General features: G+C 41.9%; 4 protein-coding genes across 6 annotated transcripts in view; 2 read left to right on the top strand and 2 right to left on the bottom strand.

Annotated features, from left to right (window-relative positions):
* Positions 1–372: 372 nt before the first annotated feature.
* On the bottom strand, positions 373–2,322 carry LOC105691502 (valacyclovir hydrolase). The gene is made up of 5 exons (XM_012410020.3): positions 2,111–2,322; positions 1,846–1,936; positions 1,285–1,605; positions 945–1,200; positions 373–863 (listed from the first exon to the last, which is right to left on the bottom strand). Exons 1-5 carry the CDS (start codon positions 2,228–2,230, stop codon positions 764–766), a joined length of 888 nt encoding a protein of 295 aa, XP_012265443.2. The 5' UTR covers positions 2,231–2,322; the 3' UTR covers positions 373–763.
* A 349-nt stretch (positions 2,323–2,671) lies between these two features.
* On the bottom strand, positions 2,672–4,600 carry LOC105691505 (ubiquitin-conjugating enzyme E2 C). The gene is made up of 4 exons (XM_012410025.3): positions 4,212–4,600; positions 3,934–4,048; positions 3,575–3,779; positions 2,672–3,467 (listed from the first exon to the last, which is right to left on the bottom strand). Exons 1-4 carry the CDS (start codon positions 4,313–4,315, stop codon positions 3,343–3,345), a joined length of 549 nt encoding a protein of 182 aa, XP_012265448.1. The 5' UTR covers positions 4,316–4,600; the 3' UTR covers positions 2,672–3,342.
* Positions 3,401–6,564, top strand: LOC105691503 (kxDL motif-containing protein CG10681). 2 transcript variants are annotated; one of them, XM_020855511.2, is made up of 8 exons: positions 3,402–3,552; positions 3,645–3,843; positions 3,926–4,134; positions 4,531–4,790; positions 4,947–5,146; positions 5,256–5,390; positions 5,851–5,900; positions 6,045–6,564. In XM_020855511.2, exons 4-8 carry the CDS (start codon positions 4,642–4,644, stop codon positions 6,090–6,092), a joined length of 582 nt encoding a protein of 193 aa, XP_020711170.1. In that variant the 5' UTR covers positions 3,402–3,552; positions 3,645–3,843; positions 3,926–4,134; positions 4,531–4,641; the 3' UTR covers positions 6,093–6,564. The 2 variants fall into 2 exon arrangements, with proteins under 2 accessions (XP_020711169.1, XP_020711170.1); XM_020855510.2 differs by lacking the exon at positions 5,851–5,900 and having other exon boundaries at positions 3,401–3,552.
* A 4,793-nt stretch (positions 6,565–11,357) lies between these two features.
* LOC105691426 (protein CBFA2T3) overlaps positions 11,358–25,193 on the top strand; it is a 36,863-nt gene continuing 23,027 nt past the window's right edge. The window contains exon 1 of one of the 2 annotated variants that reach the window (XM_048651038.1): positions 11,358–12,018. The gene's annotated coding sequence lies outside the window, so the exon portion shown is untranslated. The remainder of the gene's footprint in view (positions 12,019–25,193) is intronic. The other variant, XM_025746635.2, reaches the window with a different exon arrangement.

The following is a 25,193-nucleotide window of genomic DNA, read 5'->3' as shown; positions in this document are numbered from 1 at the left end:
TTCATTAGATTATGTACACCGCGAAATTTATAATACGCTAGAATTAGCGGTGGCCTTGCCTGGGAGTAGTTTAGTGCGCGGTATTGAAATTCTTGATGCTGATTTATGTCTCTAGTAATTATTTATAAAAATGATGGTTCAGGTTTTTTTTCCAATTGATTGGTGCGAGAATCGAACTGTTGTTGCATTGAGAAGTTCAAGAATATCTTGTTTCGTCGATCATAGGGGCTGGTAATTAATTTTCACTTATTATAAACCAATATTCCATCGCAGGACGCTGAATTATCTGAAAAACGGTCATGCGTCTTAGATACACCATAGCCACGAGTAAAGAGAAGGCTGGGATAAACAAGACAAACAAACGCCCCAAAGTTTGGCAAAAATAAAATAATATATTAATTCAACACTACACAGATATTTGAACAAAATATTTTCAGAATATAATAGACGTAATTTCCTCAAAATTTCCTAATGGTTGACGGATACAGTACAACATTAATAATACCAATACATGTGGACAAAAATGACAAATATTAAGCTAACAATCGTTCGATATAAGCAAATTAAAAAATGTTGGTGTAAAAATATATTTCTTATTTACAAATCTCAGATACAAGTTTGAATCAGTTAACAAAAATAAAGAGGATGATCTAGATTCATATTCCATTGCACAAATTGTTTCGCATCGCAGATTAAATGACCTAATCTATTAGAAGATTAGCAGTGATTCATTGCACAGAAAACGCCGACCGTAATAAATGTTCTAAATCTTTCCGTTGATTAAAAATTCGGTGGAAACCCGATTGAACTCTTCCCAAAATCTCAGGTGCAGGTTGTGTCCACCTTCCGGAAATATGTAAAGTCTGCAAGTTGAAACAAAAAATACGTATTAGCCACGACTGAATGAGCGGGATATTACGACCCTTTAAAGTTATTCATCTCACTTCGAGTCTTTGATATTCTTTTCTAGGTAAGTCGGGTGGTCTTTCCAGAGCATAACGTCCTTTGCACCATGCATGATGAGCGTGGGGCACTTGACCTTGGGTAGTAAATCCTTGCAAATATTTCCATCGTTTTTCTCGAATATTGCCGCCATTCCGTCAACCCATGCGGCCCAGGTACTTCTGAAGTATCCTTCGCCGTATGTGTCTATCATCGGGGCCCTCATGCGCTCTGACCAGGAGTCTATGTTTCTTACACCTGAAATATTGAAGTGCGATTGTAATTATAAATCATTAACCAACTTTGCCATTCGAAGCGGACGCGGTGTAACAAGGACTATACTTTTGTATATCGCTAGTTCTTCGGGTACCAGATAAGAATTGGTCCCAAGGATAACCATTTTATCTATGCTCTCCGGGTTGTTGGCTGCCATAAAAATGGAAGTAATTCCGCCACCACTCCACCCGATCAGAGAGAATTTGTCGTACCCAATAACCTTCATCAATTCGTAGGCAATGCCCGCGTCCCTAGCGAAGAAGTCCAGCGGAAAAGTTCGGTTTGGTGGACGGGATTTCCCATAACCAGGAGGGTCCCATGCGATCAGCGTAAACTTCTCCCTATCCATGTTTGTCACTTGAGGCTTGAAATCCGTCCATATCGATCCTTGAATACAAGATTGAAACATTGTAGATTTTTCGTCAGATTTTTCAAATAAAAGAAATTGCTTAAATAATTTTTGCATTCCCTACCGTACGATACACAAAATCAATTACGTGTTCTCGCCCCCCCCCCCCCCCCCCCCCAAGCCTCGCCCTTCATGTTTGCAAACAGTTTGCATCGGGGTCAAAGTAACAGGCCTTATGAACAAAAATGTGATTACAATCGAACCATTGTTTGTCTTACCTAGTGTACCTGGTAGAAGAAGAACCGGATGAGAACCACTGCCGACTTTTAGATAGTTAATATCCACCCCTTTCACATTTATTTTTTGCTCCTAGATGAAAATTAGACATGATGTATTATAAATGATTAATTCGGCAAACATTGTATTTTTTTTATCTACGCATGGATGTGTTAACAAAATAGTCAAGATAACACATAACCTCTTAAACTGGCACACTTATTTATATTTTTTATGTTATAATGAGTAATTCTTGTCTTACCGTACCTCAGGCATCTTTGACATACTTCTCACCGAAGATATAAGGATTAGCTTATTTCTACTGGCGCTTGGCATTTTTTTAACTAACGGAGTTACCACTAATTTAGTTAGAGACAACATGATCATGTATTTTCACTCTAACCGACCCCACGATTATTCTATAAGTATTCTACTTAAGCAAGGTATCTCGGAAAACGGTTAATGGAACATATGATCCAGAATGTGATCATTCGCCCTGTATATATACATTACCGCAATCGAATATCGGCGATAAATGCGATGACCTCTGTATAACTCATATATCAATTTTGTTTTCTCTAATTAAATATTATACTTCATTAAATCTCGTTATTAGTTTGACATCTGCTCCCGCAAATGCCTGATATGATACGCATGATTTTGCAGCGAGAGTGAAGTAGATGTTCGTATGGTTGTGTAGTTCAGGTAAACCAATTATTGAGAAGCTTGAACAGAGAATCATTGAAGGCAGGTCTCTTGGACTACCATTTCAAGAGTTTTTTTTGTAATTTTATGGTCCGTATCAATGATGAATAGTGTATAGCAGAGTGTGGTTTTAAAATATTTATTTCAGCATTACACGACAATAATAATAATGTATGATGTATGATGGAGAAAATATAAAATTTCCCGATGTATCGCGAGATTTCAGCTAGAGAATAGTATTTATTACATACATAAAATAAATAAAGGTTTGTTCTCATAATCAGTATAATCATAATCAAACTAATAATAATAATATTAATAATAATAAAAAGTTCGTGAATGTATAATAGTGGCGTGTATCTGAGATCAGTCCCCTAATTGAATTTGCATTTGCCCATATTTTTTGTGTAATATCATCAATCTCACACGAAGGAATTGGTCACACGAATATTTGTTGTCAATACAAGTGTATCTTAAACGTCTAACCACCTCAGTGAGTGGAGTTTAAATGGTCCGATTAAACTCGCCCGATTACACGATACAATTTAATTAATCGTTACGACGTTGAAACGCGACGACGTCTTGATGAGTTGAATAAGGTCAGCGAAAAAAAAATTCCATCTTTATTCATAGTTAGAGGTATGTATAGCTATTTGTTTTGTTTTCCGTTTTTCTTGTATTTATGTTGTGTTGTGGTAGGTCGCGTGTCAAACAGAGTACGTGTATTTTGACTGTATAGAACAGAGGTACCATAATAATATTGGGGTAAAAGAGATTCGGGGAAAATGGGCTTATCATGAGTCTTGATTGGCATGGCTTGGAGCCTTACGGTATTCTTCATGCAGATGTTTCTTATATTCCAATTGATTCGGCCATAACTCAGCCGCCTGGGGATTCAGTGGACTCTCGTTATTTGGCTCTGTGCAATAAAAAGCATGCCCATCAGCTCAGACAATACTGCCTTTTGAAATATACAGATTTGTAATTATCAACACGTGAAAAGGGTGAGTATTACACTCTACTTACCGCCTAGTAAGGACTGTATCGATAAAAGTATGGTGCGAACGTCATACAGAGCACTCCACTTGTCTTTTAGTATATCCAGACAGATATTACCAGCCGAATCCACATTGGGATGAAAACAAGGAGTGGCAAATCTCACTACAGGAGCGCTGTATGGATAACTGTGCGGAAACTCCAGTGTTAGCTTATATGTCAGCCCCACGTAGACCTGCACAGATAGGAATGGTTGTATTGCAATCATATTCCCATACATCTATCAACTTGAAAGCACGGTAAGAGAACTGAATCGAGAGACTAAAATTCAGAGTGGAGAGTTAGTTTGGTTTTCAAAATACTATTCTACAAGTTCAACAGTATCTTACAGTGTCTCGAGGTCCGGTAATAGTCCCGATCCACTTGAAGAGATTCTCTCCATCAGGGAAAGCAGAGACGCTTTTTTCAGTGCTGGTCATGAGAACGAGGAGTTCCTTCTGCAGTCTACAGAGAAGAGAAATTGATAACCTCACATTTTCCGAGTGAAGATAATGAGGGAAGTTTGGTTATGTAGCGCAAGGATATCGAGGGTGTGTAATTGAATTCGGTTAACTAAATGTCGATACTGTGTGAGTGAGGTGTGGAATTTTCGTTTGATGAGACTCACCTTTTGCTCACTGCATGATTGTCTTTGGGCACGTTCTGCTTCTCCTCTTTACCTTTATTAGGCGTACTTTGCGAAGAGTAGAACGGATTTATATTCTGGGCCATTTCCTAGTCAAATGAATATCGGAACAACTCGTTGAAATACCTTGGCTACGAACGAGGCGACACAAGCACAACAGTCAACAGTGAAAATTTGAATGCGCCCATGTTATTATCCGTTCGCAAAACATCAAACGTCAAAATAATAACTCAAATGGTTATATTGACAAACATCGCTATCGCAAATATGCCAAAGTTTGTTTTTCGATTTTTTTCTTCAGTTTAACATCCGAACAGTAAAGGATAATTCATTTTTTTGGACAATGGATAATCTACTGACTTCCTACTGGTTTCGATTTCCAAGCTGTCAAACTACTGTCAAACCGTAAAAGATGGCGGCTATCAGAGGGACGCCCGAATCTGACGCTGGGAGTTTTGAGTGTTTTCAAAATTACACAGCACCTGAAGTTTTCGTACAAGGTCTCGCCGGAATCGTAGATCAACAAGATGTCGAGTCCATGATAAGAGCTCAAAAGCAAATGTGAGGATCAATGTATATGTTTTGATAAAATTAGAGGTTATATTATGGTATGTTCTTTTGGTTTCCCATAAAATTTAATTTGGATGCTATCTCAAATTCAAATGAGTATTGATTGATTCTTCTTCGTCGGTTACAAATTATCCACCTAATTTCTAGGTTGCAAAGATTTGAGAAAACCAATGAAATGCTAACAAATTGCAATCAGCTATCGGTTAATCGTTTGAAGACTGCTGGAGCAGAGTTTAAAAAGCACACGGCTTTGTTGGCGGATATGAAGCGGGACTTGGACCACATTTTTAAAAGGATTCGTGTAGTTAAGACGAAACTCAGTCAGCAGTACCCACAGGCCTTCAATGGTGAGAAATTCAAATAATTAGAGCAACAATAACAGCTGCTGGATAATAAATAGTTTTCTAGAAATATGTGATTTCTGAAATGTTTGAAGTATCAATAATTGTCAAACAGAAGCAGTAAGGAGTAGCCTGGCGGAGGAAGTGATTGTTGAGGACGTCGTTGGCCCACCACCGCTCCAACCTGAAATCGTGCCCCTGCCTTTGGGGGTGGAAGCCCACGTTACCGACGGAGATCCTGACTCAGACGGTAACCACCCGCATCTCACAATCCAATAACGACACCCTCACTTATAAATAATTCGCGTGTATATAAAGAGTTGAGACTACATCATTACTCATGTTATTTATTTAATTTTAGAATGTAAAAACGTGTTATGTACGTACATGTTACAGTCAAAGTGCGTATCGCATAGTGAATTGAGTGAATGCTTGAGCATATGAATTGGGAAAAAATAGTGATTACGCGCTTTGTCCGTATGAGGTCTATGAAATTGTATAAATCACGTATAAAGATGATTGTTTTACGAAATATATAATTTATTTGTGTTTTACGTACAATTATCTATATATAAAAACTTTATTTATAATTTATATGCATTCAACGTTATTAATTTCCCTGCACAGATATGAACACTACGATTAATTTTTTCAAACATACATTCCCCTACTATTACTTTATGCTTTTGTTTTTCTGTTTTCCTTTTCAGCTTCGTTACGAAACACGAGATCTTTGGTTGGACGATTTAAGCAGCGCGTGGTAGAGCACATTCATATTCTTAATACAATGATTATTTCATAAATTTTGCACACTCACAATTTTCTATCTTTTCCTTTGAATTATCGGACATTTCTTGAATGCCGAGGATCCAAGCTCAGATTAATTAATCCACCTGAATACCAGTTCCAGTGGAGGAGTTCCAATTCGCAAAACTGCGCAAAAGACGAGTGAAAAGCAGCAATAGCTCTTCAACTGAGAGTAACAACGATAACAGCAACGCTGAGTCTTCGCCCTGCACGTCCGATACCGGCTGATGCAATCATTGAATGCCAGGTTCTCGCGCGAATCGATCCTGTACTGATTGTAAGAATGAAAAAAATAATAATTAGTTGACAATAAGCAATAGACCTTCAACGTCTGCGTATGTGTATAAATAATGAGAAAAGAGATGGATATTTGAAATACGTCACCCTCGCATATACGTTCCTAATCACAATTACTGCATCACAAGTGTATATAGGATAGATACAATGTATATTAATGCATGTATCATCATACACACATCGAGAGAAAAATAGTAAAAAATACTAATATATATAGTTATTTGTAAATAACATGAATTGTATAATATCTTTTTCATTATGCAAGTTATACGATATGTATTTTATTCACCAATCAATAAAAAACATAATATGTAAGTGCACATTATTATTGTTACGACTTATTATTTTTGCGGTATAAAATTTGAATGTTTTACCACATTGGTGTAGCGTGCTGATGTATTACGAGTACATACGTTATGTATGTGCAAGGTATAAGTAGATACGTTATCTAGAACGCAGATGGACGTCTGTGCATCTGTACAAACAAATTACCAAGTGGTATATTCTTTATTCAATTGATTAAACAAAAATTTTCTGCAAATCCCCGGTTTGCCTTTAGGAAATAGTGACTTACAATTAGTCATCTGTTTTCGCAAATTACACCTCCAACCGCTACGATTCGGCGTGTAATTTTCTATGCTTGCGCGTAATTATTGTACGCACACTCTGTCATCCAAATGAACCGCGGACTGGAAAGTTAAATGATAATTTGCACGAAACTGTGTCGGCAAGCCATTTTCATGGGGCGGCAAAATTGAATCATGTAATTGTGTATTGGTCTCTGCTCCGGCTGTAAAATTTTTCAGTCACCGCATGTGTATGTACCAGACGTTATACGGCAGATAGGACGGGGCAGTCAATGCACAGTTTATTGGTGCGTGCCTAAGTACATGTACAAATATGATGCACACGTGTGGATTGCGGAGTGAGCTTGCGGATGTCATGTGTGCGTTCTCTCCACAGTCGAAAGTTCGTATGGGTATTACAATAGTAGAAGTGAACATAGCTGAGCTTTGGTGAGATAAAGAGAGAGGGTGGCTAGAGAATCTGGAAATTGGAGGAAAGCGACACGGGGAAAGACGGACGCCAGCCGTCGCGACGCTGCCAGCTGCTTCACAGCTGTGTCTCCTACTTCCATTCCATTTCCTACTCGTCGCACTCCGATTCTCTGTCTCCCTTTTTCGTTCTCTTCGATATTGTGGGTAGCTGTATATTCCAGATTCCTCATACATGCCGTGCAGGGCACGCATACACATATACATAAATATAGGTATGTGGACAGCGGTTGCACGACCCACGTGTGTATAAACTGTCCAAACAGAGCGGATAACGAGAAAGCTGGTACCACGTGCGCAACACACGGTACATACGCGATATGTGCGAGCTGTGCGTTGTGCAGGTCGGTCTGGAAGTCCCGGGAAGCCCTGGATCGAATGAACGTGATCCTCTGCCACATACGTATCCCTGTCATCCTTTTTACATCCCGTACAACGAACTTGCTACTGCCGTTAAACTTATCCTGCTTATTCTTACACACCTTCGAAAAATCAAGGATATCTCGATGGGATTAATTCGTAGCTCAATTTGACCGACGGATTCGTGTTCCTGAGGTCAAAATACAAAAGAAAAGTGCTCTTTTATCGATTTTAAAAATACTTCATTTTTGGCCCAAAAATTAACAATTTTTTTATCGGGTCTTCTATGATATTTTTATGTATTTCGATCTCAGAAATCCAAATCCGAAAGCCTAATTAATAAATTCGTAAAAATGATTGAGTTATCGCCAACTAATCTATCTGAAATGGGGAAAATCAAGGATATCTCTGATATCAAATTTCTGAATAGAGAGGAAAGCACGAGGCGCACACTTCACAGTAAGGTGGGAAGCGGAAGGATCCGAAGAAGGAAGGAAGGAAGCAATTGGGGTGACAGGAAACAGCTGTTAATTGTCCGGCTCTCCTGCACAGGGCCACGAGGCATTGGCACGCGTGCGCGACGCACCTGCTTTCCTCACGTCTTACGATCCCGAAGCCAACGTAGGACGCGTCTTTTCACTGCAGTTCCGCTTTTGGCTGCAACGTTCAATTATGGATGTATTCATTATTCCAGGGAGATTGAAATTATTTCGACAAAAAATTTTAAACAGGATAATCCTATCATCTATACAAATTACGAACATCCATTCGATTCGATTCTGTACGTAGTGTTGGAATATTCTTTGGTCCACTTCACCTTTGACCCTTGATTGCGTTGCACAGAGAGAGTATTCGAGCGAGAATGGAGAGAAAAAAAATATCAGAGGGGGAAACGAGGGAGGCGCGTAGCCACTACGGTCCACAGGGCACATAAATGCCATAAATGCCGTAAATGCCATATGGCAGTCAGATGCTCTGGAAAATACGCGCCACATGGTAACTTTTGCAAAACCTCTGCATGGTAGCCACGTGTGTCGATTATAGCCGAGGATGGTAGCCAAGGCATACATACATATACCCATGTATACATATAGATTCGTGTACATCTGAACCTTATATGAGTACAGTACATACATGTACTGTGAATGTAAACAGCAAACGGCTATGACAATCCCATGTGACATACCTAATATGCTGACCTTGCAGAAATCCCTTTGAAACACCCTCGATCCAACCGTGAACGAACTTTGTCGGGTTGCGAAGAAACTGGAATTTAAAATTGTCAATTTTGTTTTTAATAATCTCAGGTTCCTCGTGAATTTTCCGGAGCCCACTCGAATTATAGGTTTCAGAGTGATTTTCAATTCTTGTTCCGCAGCCCAGCGCCCGAGGCAGTTGAAAAGGAATTCCTTGTCGTGGGTTCTAATGACATAATTGAAATATACCAAGAATAAATATAAGGCGGTCTAATTCTCATTAATTCAGGATAAAGATGAGCGGCGAATGACTCCGCTAAGGGATTGGAAAGTTGAAACGCAGGTCTTCGGAGGCTCGCGGAGAGAATTAATTTTCAAGTCAACGGAACTAATCTAATCTTTGGCTAATGGTAGTCTGGTAGCTCATAGCTATAAATGCTCCGCGATGGCGTATCTCGATAAAGATAAAGGGTGAGAGACGGTGGCTCGGTTAATTTCCGGCCCCGCATTATCATACCCACCTTATGTATAAATGTACATACGTATATACGTATGTATCTCCGTACCTATATCTACCAACCGTACTCCTCGGAATTACCGAGTCATGCAGCATCACAAAAGAACAAAAGATCGCACCAACCGAATCGTTTAGACTCTGCAAATTCCGTCCTCAGCCCGCGAAACGATTTGCACGAGGACTACGAGGACGACGACTTCGAGGAGAAACCTGAAAGCTCTGACCCGTTCCGCAGGTCGCGTATATGGCGCGGATTAAACTTAATTACAACAATCTATAATTACATCCTACGCCGCAGCTATGCATATAGGTATAAGAACGGATTTGATGCGTAGGTATATACCCATTTTGATTTCGTATAATTTAATATTTGCGGCCGATATGATAATATCCGCGGCGTCACGATCACCACGCACGTTTGAGAGGATCCAGAAATCAGAATCACGTTTAAACGTCCGCGGATCATGTGGATATGAGGATATGAATACGAACGGAGTGAGTGTGGCGATGACAGGGGTGTGACGGAGTGCTAATAATATAATAGGTGTAGATCCCTTTACGCGTTTATGCCTACGCCCACACCATCCGATTCGCCTATACTGCACCCTGCGAAGACATTTGCAGCACGCGTATTATTTTATCTTTTCCTTTTTTTTCCATTTTTCGATTTCACTCAATTCTACACAGAGGGTTTAACAAGCTTTTCAAATCACCTGTAACGTTTGAAGTGCCCTGAAATTTGGAAGAAGAAAGTAAAAATGGAAAAGAAGGAGAGAGTGTACGATAATTCAACTGTCAGTTTTTGCACCATTGAATATATCCCGAACCCCTTGGAACAACGTTTAACTTGAATATATCGTCTGATGGCCCAATTAAGGCGGCTTATACCTACGAGGTGACACCTCGTAAACGCGAAGAGGTTGTGTCGCGATGCCCAGAATTCTTCCGACTCTCGCGCGGCGAGAACCCTGCATGACTCGAACCCGACTCAATCAACGATAAACCGGGCTCTCGTCTCTTCACGCCAAAAGAAGCCCCCCGCCAGATCCTGTATCTAATCACCTCGCGAAAGTCAATATTATGAACGCAAAAAGAGAACTACATTTTTTTTCAGCATTCTTTTTTTTTTGTGCACGCGAGGCTCTACGTGTCAGGAAGAGGCTGCACATATTTATATATTCAGGTGCATAATGTTGGTTCGCGAACTCTATACCTATGTATGCCTATGTGTGAAAATTGTAGCTGCTGCAGCGAAGACGAGACGAAGGTATGCGTCGGGGGGGAGGGGGGATAGGGGAAGAGAAAAGAAGGGAATAACGGGGGATGTAGATGGCGGAATAAGGGGAGGAAAAGAGGGAATAAGGCTGAGCTATTTCTCAGCTTCAGAAGCAGAGTTTTCCCTGGCACTCCTCGCTTTCTTCAACTTTTCTTAGCTTTTCTTCGCGGAATATATCGGGACGTCACAAACACGCAGCGAGAGCTGCTGCTGCTGCTGCCTAGAGTTTGAACGCGATCTCCAGTCTCGTTCTGTATCCTACATTTGTACATGAATATGTATGCATACACCTATTTTTTCGCTGCAGGTATACATATATATATTATCATATTTCGGGTGACGACTCGTCGACCTTGAATTCCATATTATTCGACTCACCCCAAAGTTCGATACTCGTCCGTAACTCCGCGAGCCTCCCAAGACTCCGGCGCTGTCGAACAATTTTCGAATCTCATCCCAAAAACATTTCGAAAATTGGGTGGTTTTCAGGCTCCGCTGCAGGTGCAACGGGGTCGCGCGTACCGCAGGTGCCCCGAAGAGTTCGGGGTACAGGTACAGATGTAAGTGCGGATTGTTAGCGACGACGATCGAGATGCACATCGGGTGGAATACGAGCGTGGGGTAGGTACGAGGACGACGTCGGCGTCGGGTCGTGGTTTCGACGCCCCCGCGTACACAGTACCTCCTACGTATACGTATACCCCGCGTGAACAATCTGCTGCTCTGTCGGGTGCCCATCAGGGCAGGAAATTCAGTCGGCCCGCGGCAGCCGCCAGAGCAGGAAGCTGGACTTTAGCTACTCGGTCGCTTGCAATAATAATATTATACGCTAATGACATGCGAGGAAAATCGGCAATATTATTCGAGTAAAAACCTTCGATATGAATCCAATAATTATCTGATTAACAAAGAAAAACGGAGAGAGAAGTCGATCCATAGCGTATAGACGTCAGTTCAAGTTGTTAAATATTATTTACGTGCTTAATTGTTTGGTGATCATTATATATAAAATATATAAAATCGATTTATGTTTTATTACGTTTGTTTGTGCATTTTTTGCTTTTGTGTTTATTTTTCTTTCGTTCGTCAATAAAGTTTTTCCAATAAAATTTTACATCGTCGACTCATTTTGTTATTTTGATAATATCAAAATTTGATAACGTCGAGCAATTGTAATAATATTTTTTCGGTTCGTTCGTTCGTTCATTTTTTATTGAAACGATTTCATCGGAAATTATACAACACGAAACGTGCTCTGCGATTCAGTTTTACCATTTGGATTTATTATTTTACGCCTCATCGCTGATCACGTAATCAACACTTCCCAAATACCCCCATTGGCATCGTACGAGATCTCATACGAACAACAGGTAAGAAAAAATCAAATAAAATGTGGAGATAATTTTTCTAATATTTTCACCATATACATACAATAAATAAATTATTATTTTGAAAATCCTATATGTTCTATATAACTCCGTACCAATTATTCGATGATTATGGCGCGCTTTGTCTTCTCATCCCTTATATGATTGAATGTAGAAAGGTGTACGTGAACTCGAGTATAAGGAGGGTTGGGATGACATGGGAGAGCGCTTTTCGTTCCCCTCTTAAGTTTTCGGGCTCGGAGTTCATAAAGTAAGGAATCGGCGTTCACTCGCCCCGCGCGCGTCCTGCGAGAACAGCTCTGTGCAGGTGGTTTTTTGTTCCTACGGGCGATTCGGACAGCCGGAATATCAGCTGTCAAAACTGACGTCGTACCGCTTCCAAAGGTGTATAAAAAGAAAAGCCGAGGAATTCGGTGGACAGACGACATCTACGACTCATGTTCGCGAATTAGAGTCTGACGCCATCGAAGACATCCGAGGCAACGATGCAACGCGCGAAGACGAATTTTCAATTGAAACATTTCGTCACTGATGTAACAAAAATTTTTCGATTACTGAACTTTTTTCTTTCTTCCGTTTTCACTTTTTTCATCGACGGCGTTACTCGTTTACGGGAAGACACAATTTAGTCCGCGCACCTGCACGCGTATATCCTGCGGATTGAGTCTCCAAGTTAAATAGATGACAGACTTCAATATTTACACTGCACGATAAATGTGTAGGTGTTGATACAGATGTGGTAAAAACATGTCAAATTGTGAAAATAATTGAGACATTTTCAACCTGACACACGACGTCCTAACGATATTACGATACGCACCATACAGCCCTATTTATAGCTGACTCTCACAATATACGATTACGACATTTGAGAACTTGAAATTTTGAACAACTATTTTGAAACGATACTCGCGTGTAATTTTCACGGGTTTTCTCACGAACTCGCACATTACGGGGATGATCGTCGATGAGAATTATGCGAGTAAGCGAAATTTTTGTTTTTTCGCCCAAACGATCCGCTGCCGAGAAATCGCGCGACTTCCGGTTTTACACTTATACGATACATCATGTGTCTTGGCGCGCGGTGCAGGCCGCGTGCTGCCCGATACTGCAGACACCGCGCGAGTTTTTTCCCTCGTATTCTTCGCGTCTCTCATCATCTCAGAGACCGAAGAAAGACGGGGGATGAACCTCGGGGAGATCCTCGGGAGAGAAAATCTCTTTGAAAAAGAAACAGATGCGACGTTCACGTTTACTTCACGCGAACGACGAAGAGGTTGGGGTACCCACTCGACGCTGTGCAGCTCTTTTCTTTTCCATTTCTTTTTCGTTTTTTTTTTTTCCAGTTGCATCAAACTTGCGCGTTACGATGATCGAACCGCTATCCTGTAACAAGAATGCTTTTTTTTCTACTTTTCGTTGCTCGAACAATTAATTGCGACAAGGTCACGAGATTCGTTCGCTGTAGGGTGCACGCTTCGCACGGGGGCGGTGTTGTCAATATTACGACGACATCTGGAATCAGAAGATATCCCGAGAAGAGGTCCTCGAGATCAAGAGGCTATATTATTCCGCAACGAGGCACTTGATCTATCCGGCGAGCATTGAAAGGTGCTGCAAGTGCGACGCGTCAATCGTTGAAAACTGTCATAATTCCAGAAACATAACGAATTATTATTCCTCCTGTTTGATGCTAGAAAATATTTTTCAAGACCCGAAAATCGCGATAGAAATTAAATAGCTGAATTCGTATTTGAAATTTTTTTCACCTCCAATTAATTACTATGTCCCGGGAAATATTTGACGCAGACTATACATGGTTTGCATACCCCAGCACTTTGACAATTAGCTCGTTATGATTTCCATTTACTAATATATCCACGTACGCCACATCATACGCGTAATTCGTATTTATTTGCAGTTCGGTATCGCGTGTGTGTAAGTAAAATACTAGCACACGTGTACGTCGGTAGAGTGTGTGCGTGTGTGTGGTATTCTGAAGTATTATATCGATTAACTGTTGGCAACAGAAGAGGAGCAGAGGAAAGCTTGTCGGCCGCGGGTGGTGCGGGGCTATACGGTTTTGGTTTTGGCTTTGGCTTTGGCTTTGACTTTTCTATATTATTAATCTTTCTCTCGTCCCTTTCATCCCCCTCTCCTCTCACTCTGCATCTTTCCTCCCCTAATTCTCTTCCCTCTTCTTTTTTCCCCCTGTCTCCCGGCTCGGCACCTTCGTCGGGATTGTCCTTCTTCTTCCTCCCGCTTGCGGCGAATTCAAAATAATCGGCGTTCGTACGCGATGAAAAAAATCATTAAATTCTCCTTTCGTTGATCTCGTTTTCCCGAGGGATTCGGACAATAACAATCGTCACGTTCGAGAGATCAGCTGCGGACGTAACCGGACGGGTAGAAACTAAAATACGCACACGATTGATTCCGATGGAACGCGGTTAACGATGAGCGCGATTACACGATTGGGAATACAACGGGGGAAGGGCGAGCGGGGGGTCGTCGGAGGATGGCGAAAGACGAAAGAATAAAGATGAGAAAGAATAAGTTGCGTGAACTCGAAGTTGGTCGGTTCATTATTAAGCTCGAAGTTCGGCTAGAGGCGTTGAGTAAACGAGGCGCGGCCTGTGCGAGACATTTTTGTAATGGAATTACATTAAACGTAAGCAGTGGGTACGGTACGGTATAGGTACGGGTACGGGTACGCGCGCGGTAGACATCTGGCCTGCCTCTCTCGCCGCACCGTTCTAATATTGGAAATTTCAGTTCGCCGGTATTAAAGGCCTCCCCTTTCAACCCCACCACCCCTTTTCTTCTCCTTCTTCTTCTTCTCCTTCTTCTTCTCCTTCTTCTTCTTCCCAACCCCCATCCCCATGCCGTGGATCCCTCCGAGGTTCCCTTCGCCGCGCACTCTCTATACGCTACCTTCTCTACATGTGCGGGGCACATGTCCAAACATTAGGTTTTCTTCCCCTGTACATTACCACCGAATACAGTAGACGCGGCGGGTGTGTTTGGCTACGAATGGCGTTCGTGTGGGTGTCGGACTCGGTACGGCGGGCGTGCATCAGCCTGAGCAAACGAAGCGTTCGACCATCCGGGATAAGCAAATATTCGCGAATCGCCGTTGGCGAGCTGACGGAAACCGTACACCCTGGCTGCTGGCGATTCTGCCGGATAGTCGGATATATTCCCCTTCGGCACACCTACCGCATTTTACGTAGGTATGATATACCCTTCCCGCAGCGTACGTAATTCGAAATTTTGGTCCTGTACTCGAGGTGGAGGTAAAAATGTCGACAAATCTCGAGCGGGAAATTATGCACGAATACTTTTAATTAGTCGTTGAATCAACGCTGTCGGTGATACGCGTAGATCCATGGTATATGTTCCCACGTCGTATCATGTGTCGTGCAGACAGAAAATTTTCAATGGCAAAGATCGGTCGTTTCAAGCATTTCGACGTCACGTGGGAATTCTGTTTATTTATTTATTTCAAATTACAAGGAAGAGCGGCGATTCTATGTACGTCGAGCGAACCTGTGCGATCGGCACAGTTTGTACTACGAGTTATTGGATTACGCGTGAAGGATTGCCGCTCGTATATATATATACGTAAAGGTACAGGTATATTAGGTGCAGAAGCGAAGCATCGATCGATCAAGTGACAGTTATTGGCAAGTCGCCGATCATCGCTGTTCTCATTTTCTTCCCCCCCGGTTATAATCTCTCCGGTAAGTCGGGTGCTGCTATTTTCTATTTCCCCCTTGTAATTAAAAAACGCGTCTGTCTTTTAATTTCCGCGTAAATATGCTGAACTAATTCAATCCGTTGAAACCAGTTCGATCTCGGTAGTGCAGCGATAATGTTTAAATTACGATACAGCTGTACGACGACGCAGCTTCAAAATCGAATCCGTGGAGAAATAAGGGAGGAATTCCACCTGCGCCCGGTTACACCTGATCCGATATCGACAGCCCGCAGCCGCCATGATGCTGACTGTAGTAATAATAATAACGATAATAACAATTCGTTGACAGTACACGTAAATCGGAACGTTCTAAAAAAAAAAAGTGTCCGATTTTTGGGAGGCATATATATTCCCAATTTCATTGTGATTGAATTTCGAAAAAATCGCGGAATCTCTGAAGCTGCAAAATTCCTGAAAACGGACTCCCTTGAGAATTCAAAAATTACGAATGGAAAAAAATCACTCGTCTGCCGAATTTTCGTCTAAATATACGCCGACTCCATCCTTGAATAGCTGCGAAGAACGATTGGTATCGACGTGCTCGATAATTATTACTCAAAAATTAATTGTCAAAATTCACGATCCATCGACGAAACCTATTTACCTGTACCTTGGTATATTATACCCGTGTACCTTATAGTATATCCGTATAACGAACGTAGGGAAGCACATGTGCTCAGACGTATCTTATGGCTAATTGTACGTCGCGCGTCGGGCGTGTTATACCTACCGTCTTTTACATTTATTTTGGCAGCTAAGCCAACTCGAGTCTTTCCTCGCTGTGCCTTTCCCTCCGTGTGGAGTCTTTGAACGGTAGACGCGCCTAGGTATGTTCGGTTCTGAGACGACTGCTGCTGCTGCTGCTGTTGCTGCTCTATAGACGTATAACGTCTGATGATCCGAATCTCGACGTAAAGCGACCGCGCACGTGTTCGCCACGTGTGTCACATCCCGCGTCTGTCCGACCGCCCGTATACTCCGAAGCACCAGCGGTGCCTTCGATGCCAACGATCCTACAGAATGTATACGCAGCTTTGATCGTGTGGTTAAAAATTCCGCCAAACGAATATCCGAAAATTCCGTGAATTTTCGTACAGGAATAAGAAAAAAAAAGAAAAAAAAATAAAATAGAAAGAAAAACGATGAAGAAAAATGCTCGCAGCTTGGGAGAATATCGAATATACCTATACAAGGTATGTACATACACGTATACCCTATGTACGTGCATCTGGGGATTTGTAATTGATGACCGTGTAGTATGTAATAAAAATATGCGTTGCACTCTGTATATTATGCACGTACCTATACCTGTATAATGTAGACAAAATACGCTGAGGATGCGGGCTGCCAAACCGTAAATAACGTACAGGCGGTGTTGCGGTCTCTTCTGCGCTGTTCGCAGCACGTGTAAATGCCCCTTATATTAGGGACACCCCGTATATAAACACCACCCTTGTGGAAATACGCGTCGCGTTATAGACGCGAGGATGAAAAAGAATCTCGGTACACCGAAAGTCAACCACGTTATTGCGATCGATGTGTTCTCCAAATATATCCTCTAAATCCCGAGGTGGATATCGATTCGAAAAATTCATTTATATTTTATTAAATTCTCGAAACTTCGGAATGGTTTGAAAAAAAATTAATCCATTCGAAAGTTGAAGAAGTTGGGAGAGGGTTGTACACGGATACCGAGGTATGCAAAATTTTGGACGAGGATCCGAAATCTGGATTTTTGGCAAAGTGTCGTCACTCCGGTGTGTCAGTTGCGATATATTTGTAGCGTATTTCAGTTATTCGCTAGGCATTTAAGGGTAATAAATCAACAAATAAACAAATTGTAAGCCAAAGGAATATCCGAAACGTTAAAACGACATTATCCAGAGGAACAGACGACGATATAAATACTTACAACGGAGTGTAATTCCTCGGAGATTTATCTGCACACGTGTCCATAGAAGTCGTCAACTCTCGCGGTTACAAGAGACCGAGGATCATCGGTCTCATAATTAAAATGTTCAACGTGCTGATAATAATTTACTCTCGAGGCATTTTTCAAAAAAAATTTTTCGTTCCCTTTACTCCGAGGAATTTCAGTCCGGTCGGTTCAAAGACGTTGAGGGTCGCTGACTCTCGGAGGAAATTTTTCGACAGCCATTCCGCGCTTTTTTTAATTTTTATTCGCTCGGTCTTTCCTGTTCCCTAAAGCCAACAGCGACGTACTCTGCTTTGATCTGTACATTTGTACAAATATTATATCATTCGGGAAAACATGTCAAGTTATCGAAGAATATAAAATTCATACAAAATCTACACGATCTTTATTTTCCAATAATTTGTTACGCAACTTGAAATCGCTATTATTTCGTAGACGTAAATATTGCCAATACGAATTCAAATATTGTGGATTGCAGGATAACACGATGCGCGTGTCGCTCGAAAAATCTGATGCATGAGAACGAATGTGTGACGTGTAATAACAAGAGAAGAATTTTAAAGTTTCGGGTGAATTGGTGGCAGTATTTTTAGCGGGTGGCAGAGATTACTCTGAGTTCCTTCGGGGGGGGAGCGGTGCAAATGTCAATTTTTAGAGTTCCTTCTGCAAGCCAGCGATTTCCTGAGATTTAAATTCTCGCATTTCTCACAGCTGGATTATATGAGGAATATCAAAAGTTTGATAATATAACTGTATAAACTGGAATCTTGAACCACACGAATTTCGAGCGCACGGCGGATTTATTAAATGGTCAATACCGCAAGAAAATCACTTCGTGTATATAGATATAACCCGAACTGCTGCGAGGAACGATGAAAATTTACTCAAATATTTGATTAGCGGTATCCCTAACTCCGAGCCGGAGGTCGATCAGTCGTTAAATTCCCGCCAGCGTGCATTTATTTCCCCCAATTTTGAAAATGGCTCGCGAAGAGATTCAATTTAATATCGCAAATCCTACCGAATTTCTTCCTCGCAATTTTCGAAGGTCGCACGATCTTTCGTTCGTCTGATAATTTGCTGTACAAATACCCGAACCTTGTTAAAAAGAAAGGTCACGCGGCAAAACAACAACGAGAATGGTCGAGTCCGCGTCGCGGTCGGGGCGACGAAGGTTACAGACAGTGGTCAGTATCAACGTGTTGTCATCCGTTCGCTGCGGCGGGAACGTCCGACCAGTTCGAACATTTTCTACTGCCGCCGAAGTGTCTGGTGCGCGCGGAGCCGCGAAATTAACCCGATACGGACATCGTGGGACAGATACACCTAGTTTTTATTTATTACTCACTCTATCCAAATAATCGCGTGAGTTTCGGGATGACCTCGTCTAACGAACACACGCCTTTTTTCGCTATTTTTCGAATAGAAAAACGTTGCGATGAAGTGCAGTCGTTTTTAAAATGGATAAAATCTTTTCGCCCTCGTGCAAGTACGTCCAGAAATAAATTCTACCGAGGTGATTATTTTTAGTCTTCATATAAGTAAGGGTGCCCGTTTAGCCCTCATTTCCCGTTTTGAGCCGAGGGGTACCCGCTTTCGCCCCCATGTCTGAATTTCGTTTAACGAGAAAAAAAGGACAAAAAAAAATGGAAAAAAAAATGGTCACAATACTCGTAACTTCTCGCGGCGAAGGTGGATTATTTTAACAACCTCATACCTATTCGAACCTCGGCGAATGGGGATGTACGAGTATACGTTACAGAAATATATCGATCGCCCAAAATTGATTCCTTATTTCACCCTGACAAAATCCGTATACACGTCGTACGTATACCTTGCACCCTTCCGCGTTTCTCCTGCAGCCTTTGCCAAAACGAAAGGAAACGAAAGGAAACGAAAGGAAAGGAACGGAAGGGAGAGGAAACGGAGGTCATATAGCTGCAAAGCCCCTTTCGGGACGGCCTAGCCGGTAGCAGCGGCAACGTGGTGCCGAGTAACAGACGGAGCAGTAGTACGTACCTGGTGTGGTCAGACTTATTGGAATTTTTATGGCACGGTCTACGAAAGAGGCCCCGGCATCCAGTTTCCCATTACGTCGACCAACGGCCAGCCCCCACCTTATACGATATGCCGTACCTCGTACCTCGTACCTTACCTCACCTTGAACCTTATAGATTCCCATGGATTGTTATAGCCCGATGATTTATAACTCTAGGAAGAGGACCCTCCCCGAACCAATTACGCGATGTGACGCGCGAAAAGGGATGATTCCGCGGTATGGGGAAAAAAAAAAAACAAATCACCGACCAAAGCGCGGACCTTATATTTTATCATTATTATTTCAAACGACAAATTATATATCTCTGCGTCACGTTGATTCCGAACCTCGGGGAAATCCGATGCCTCCCCAGCTGTATTATTACATACATAGATATAATATGCCGAGTTTAAACCCAGTTTCGTATCTCTTCGCTCTCCCCACCCCTTCGTCCCTAAAAAAGTTTTCGCTTTATACCTCGTGCTGCAAAGCAAACGTTGTTACTCTTCTTCCGTCTCGTTAGCTACGGGTACCCCGCTCCGAGGGGAGATAAAAGTAAAAAAAAACACATCTGCAGTCGAAAAATCGAATCGAAAATTCCGTTAAAATTCGCACTACACCTGAACGGAAAATGCGCGTTCGAGATGCGTAAAGTGACGTATCATCATCGTCAGATCCCACAGGAATATTTCTCGGAATTTAACGCACGGTGGCTGACGCGGACTAAAATTTTGGAATTGTACGGAGAACAATGTTGTAGGCTCAGTTTGCAATCGTACAAGCGAGAAAACTCAACGCACGCGTAAGCGAGGGGGTTGAAACCTCGGAGAAAACCTTTTCTTCGGCAGAAACTTATTTCCCAACGTTGATATTGGGGACGCCGATGATGCCAGCAGCAGCCAGGAAAACACAGAATCGGAGCGAGAAAGAAAAAGAGAGAGAGAAAAAGGAGACTCGCGCACTCGCGCGACTCTCGGGCGCAGAAATATACGTACCGGATGGGAAATTGGCCACCTGCTGTCTCTCCCCCCTTCTCCCCCCTCCCTTTTCCACCCTTCTCTCCTCTCCCGTTCGCCCGTGTATTCGTAACTTCTACGTATGCACAGGTGTACGTATACGCGTGTACGTGTATTCGTGGCCCTCGTCACGGCCCCGGTACGACGTGCTCGAACCTTATTCCTACGGGATTGCTTTGCTTTGCCTCGCCTCAAATTTAGACGGCCCACTTTCGTCTCCTTGATCGCACCCTTAATTCCTTACACTTCAATCTAAGCTACGCCGCTGCTCGCTACTGCACGTCATAATTCGATTCTAGGTACTCAAATTTTATCGTCGTATATTCATAACAGCCCCTCACCCGTGAAATGAATTAATTCTTCCCCCCCCCCCCCCCCCTCCCACTTGAACTTCGTGACGTAATTTCCTTTTTGTTTCTTCGATAATCCCGTAACGGCCGATCGCTATCCGATTTATGATATCGTCATTGGTGTAATGATCGTTTGGCGATTCTCCTCGCGTTATACGCACCGCGGCGTGGTTCCCCGTTTCTCTGCGTGTATATCAGTCGGGTGTATACCGGCGCAGCGATACCTCTAGCAACGAATTCGTCGAGAGAGAGAGAGAGAGAGTTTAGTTTTAGCATAACGTTTTATCGTAAATTTAATTAAAAAGCTCCGGGTGAAATAATAATTAATATGCAACGCGTTTGCCGGTCGACGGTTGTGTGCGGGACCGTTCGGGAGCACGTAGACGAAATATGCGGCCCACGCCGTACGTGAAATGGAATCAATCAAATTCAAATTCACATTCAAATTCAGATTCAAATTGTTGTTTAAGCCCGCCCAATAGCCATATCTATACCTATTATAACCCGGCGTTAACACGAACCGAGCTTTACACGACCTGCGAAAATTACCCTAATATATAAATACGTACGTACGTTACCTAGGTATCGATACGCATGCGGGTTACACGCACACCGTAATATTTGTGCGTCGAAAACCGATTCGTGATTACAGATGTTTCCAATTATTTTAATCGACTCTTATTTTCCATTAATATTCATTCATTATTTGCATACGAAAAAATTCATACAAACGAATATTTCAACATACCTGTATCATGAATCGTGTGTATGACTCGTGATGAGCGTGACAAAAAAAAAGGAGTTGAATACCCTCGGCAAAACTGAAACTATTCCGTGCAATTATACGTATAGGTGCATAGTATCTGTAACAATATTTCAAGGATCAAAATGAGAAAAAATATTTTAATTGAAGTTCAGCTCCGGGCTAGAAAGGATCGGGGTTATGGCACAGGTATGCGTATATACGGTAGTTGTACAGGTTGATGAATCTGCGTTTGATAAAGTCAAAATTTCCTGTCAGAAATCACTTTATAGAGTAGTCAGGAGCAGCTGAGCGTGGGAGTTATACGTGTACGTACACCTATACTGTACTTATCTACCGTGCGTGATATATACCGTTCTACGTATACGTTCACTGTACATACGTCATATACTATATTCCCATACACACATTACATACCCGGTATATTTTGACAAGCATAAAGCGCCACGCGTCGACAGTGACTGTATAAATGATTAAATCTGATAATCTATCCTCCGTAGTTCAACCCTCTATTGCAAGGGTACGTTTCTGGAAATAAAGCTGATGAAATATATTTCTTTCGAGTATTCAATAGTAGCTGAAACTTGGCCCCTCTAGTTTTTAAATAGAAAAATTCGGAGTTTTTGATACTTCGTTCTAGCGAGGCGCGAGCTTCAATTCAGTGTTTAAAATAGGCCGTTCCTTTTTCCGCCACCCCGTAGATAAACATCGGCGATCCCTCGCACCACGCGAATTGATACCTATGGCCTGGCGATGACGAAAGGGAATTTATTATTTGTTTGAACTCGTCAAGCTCTACTCTGCAAAAGCACAAGTCGCCCACGGCCAAAGTTGTAGCTGAAAGCTGGAAGGCTGGTAACTGAAACGGCCGGAACGGTGCGGCTTCTGCTTCGTATCCCGGCTGTCAGATGCATAGCACGGTGTCTATGACTCGACGAGAGCCATGGCGCACGCACACGATCTGGGGGATTCCGTGATACGGCCATGTGGTCGACGCCACAGGAGAGCGGAGGCCCTTCGCGGACTGTACGTACGTACGTTGGCAGATCTATCTGATATTTCGTTTGAAATTCGTTTCACTTTTACTTCCGAACGTCGTCGTTGTAACGCACGCCGAGAAGGGTGTAATTTTTCGCCCCCAAATATATTCGTGGAGAGCAACCAGCGATCTTCAAAAATCGTGGAAATTCAAATCAGAATATCACGGACTTCGAAATTCCGAATTTCGTCCAACCGTTAACGTTGTTTACGGTTGAAAATATTACTCAAACACGAATCGACCCAGTTATGCCCGTGCCTCAGGAAATGACGTCTTGATACATCTACCCGCTGATCAATTCCATTTCAGATACCTCCCGTCCTCAATTTTCGAATACGTCGTACGACCCCGAAACAATAACTATGTATGTAATCCAAGCGATGCCTACAGCTTACGAACACACGAACGATTTCAGTTCATCGGATTTCTGCAAACGCATAAAAATTATAATTCCCCATGCAGGTAGGATATAGCCGATATCCGCACTCATGATTAAATCCAGGGTTATTCCGAAGCACGCACATCGCGTGGCGGCGGAGGGTGAAGTGTAAACGTAAATACGTACGCTACTAGAAATTGATCAACGAGCTCAGAACTTGGTTTACCTGGTTATATTCCACCGAAGGTGCGGGTTCACATCGCTTGTACGTTTAAGGGGTGTAACAAAAGAGGGGTGGAAAGCGCGGTGACTGCAGTGAGAGAAAAAAAGAGTATAGAAATAGAAAGAAAAAAAAAAAACAAAAAAAAAAAATCATAGAAAGCAGGTGCCGCGATGAACCCTTGCCTTTTCAGACCATCCATCCCCATCCCCTGGGCAATCAGAGCTCACGAGTAAAACTTCGCTTTTCCGGAAGACACGCAGACCCGCTACGGCAGCGACGAACGAAGCTTTATTCTTTGGGGAGAAAGATAGGTATGCCGCCGACATCCCGTATTCGTATATTCTATCGTAAAATTGCTTATTCGATCAGTCCTAATTGGTTGATCGATCGATCGATCAATCGGTATAATTTGAAGATCGTCCGCAATTTTTGATACCGACGTTTTTTCTTGTTTTTCTTTTTGCTTCTACCCGGAAACGCTTCGAGTCGTAGCGACGAAATTGAATGGGAATAACGGGGCCGCGCGTGGGCGGACAGGGTGAAAACCACGTGAGAATTTTCGCACTCGGCGCGATAGTCAATACCAAAAAGCTTTGCACCTCGGTGTATAATACGTGTATGTACGTACATATCTGGGCGTACCGGTGTAAGTATAGATGCCTGAAGCGAGCCTCGAAACCTAGCCATCCCCAGGTTGTGTCAACTGAGAAACCGTCTTCGGAGCAAACTGAACCCCCTAGTAGTTAAAGAATTATGACATGCTCTTTTTTTTACTTAAAATTAAAGTTGAGTGAAAAACAATCACAATCGACAATTTTTAGATGTTTCCTATGATTTTTGACCAAAAAAAAATTTTATTGCTGGACGTACCCTACTTGATTAATTATTTATTCAAAAAACGAGTAGGCTACCTCAAAATATCAAGTAAAATTTTTTTTCCACGTAATGATTACTCGATCGATTGCATGAGTAGATGATTTTGGCTTTCAGATTTGGATTCCTGAGCTGATTATATGTGAGATTACTCTTGAAGAACCAAACAAAAATCGATTTTTGAGCAAAAAATAAACCAATTTTTAAATTGGTTTGAATATGCTTTTCTCACGTATTTTGACTCCAGGAATCCGAATCTGGAAGAAAAATTGATCTATCTCTAAAATTGACCGAGTTATCGCCAATTTTCAGCTTTTTGGGGTCCAAAATAAAAAATTGATTTTTTAGTCTATCTCAAAGTAATTTGAGCTCAGGAATTCGAATTCGAAAGAAAAATTGATCTATCTGCAAAAATGACCGAGTTATCGCTGAATTATCGCATTTTTTACCATAAATTTGAGGATATCTCGAAGGGAAAAAATCGTAGCTCAATTTGGACAACGGATTCGTGTTTCTGAGGTCAAAATACATAATAAAAGTGCCATACGATCAATTTTAAAAAATAAAAAATTTTGGCCGAAATTTGAGATTTTTCCAAGGGGTACCCCTTACGATTTTTTCAAATTTTGGCCAAAAATTTTTATTTTTAAAAATTGATCGTATGGCACTTTTCTTGTGTATTTTAACCTCAGGAACACGAATCCGTTGTCCAAATTGAGCTACGATTTTTTCCCTTCGAGATATCCTCAAATTTATGGTAAAAAATGCGAAAAAATTGGG

Source organism: Athalia rosae, chromosome 2 (genome assembly GCF_917208135.1).
Source record: "Athalia rosae chromosome 2, iyAthRosa1.1, whole genome shotgun sequence".
Taxonomy (NCBI): Eukaryota; Metazoa; Arthropoda; class Insecta; order Hymenoptera; family Athaliidae; genus Athalia; species Athalia rosae.
This window is presented reverse-complemented; position numbering and strand designations above follow the sequence as displayed.

What these genes read in the sequence shown, in the direction of transcription:
- LOC105691502 (XM_012410020.3), bottom strand. Translation starts at nt 2,230, where the DNA reads ATGATCATGTTGTCTCTAACTAAATTAGTGGTAACTCCGTTAGTTAAA. An exon ending in GTATGTCAAAGATGCCTGAG is followed by an intron (nt 1,937 to 2,110) that starts GTACGGTAAGAC and finishes ATTTTCATCTAG; the next exon opens with GAGCAAAAAATAAATGTGAA. An exon ending in AGAACTAGCGATATACAAAA is followed by an intron (nt 1,201 to 1,284) that starts GTATAGTCCTTG and finishes TCAATATTTCAG; the next exon opens with GTGTAAGAAACATAGACTCC.
- LOC105691505 (XM_012410025.3), bottom strand. Translation starts at nt 4,315, where the DNA reads ATGGCCCAGAATATAAATCCGTTCTACTCTTCGCAAAGTACGCCTAAT. An exon ending in AATCATGCAGTGAGCAAAAG is followed by an intron (nt 4,049 to 4,211) that starts GTGAGTCTCATC and finishes TCTTCTCTGTAG; the next exon opens with ACTGCAGAAGGAACTCCTCG. An exon ending in GATACAGTCCTTACTAGGCG is followed by an intron (nt 3,468 to 3,574) that starts GTAAGTAGAGTG and finishes TTTATTGCACAG; the next exon opens with AGCCAAATAACGAGAGTCCA.
- LOC105691503 (XM_020855510.2), top strand. Translation starts at nt 4,642, where the DNA reads ATGGCGGCTATCAGAGGGACGCCCGAATCTGACGCTGGGAGTTTTGAG. An exon ending in ATAAGAGCTCAAAAGCAAAT is followed by an intron (nt 4,791 to 4,946) that starts GTGAGGATCAAT and finishes CCTAATTTCTAG; the next exon opens with GTTGCAAAGATTTGAGAAAA. An exon ending in CGGAGATCCTGACTCAGACG is followed by an intron (nt 5,391 to 6,044) that starts GTAACCACCCGC and finishes CCTGAATACCAG; the next exon opens with TTCCAGTGGAGGAGTTCCAA.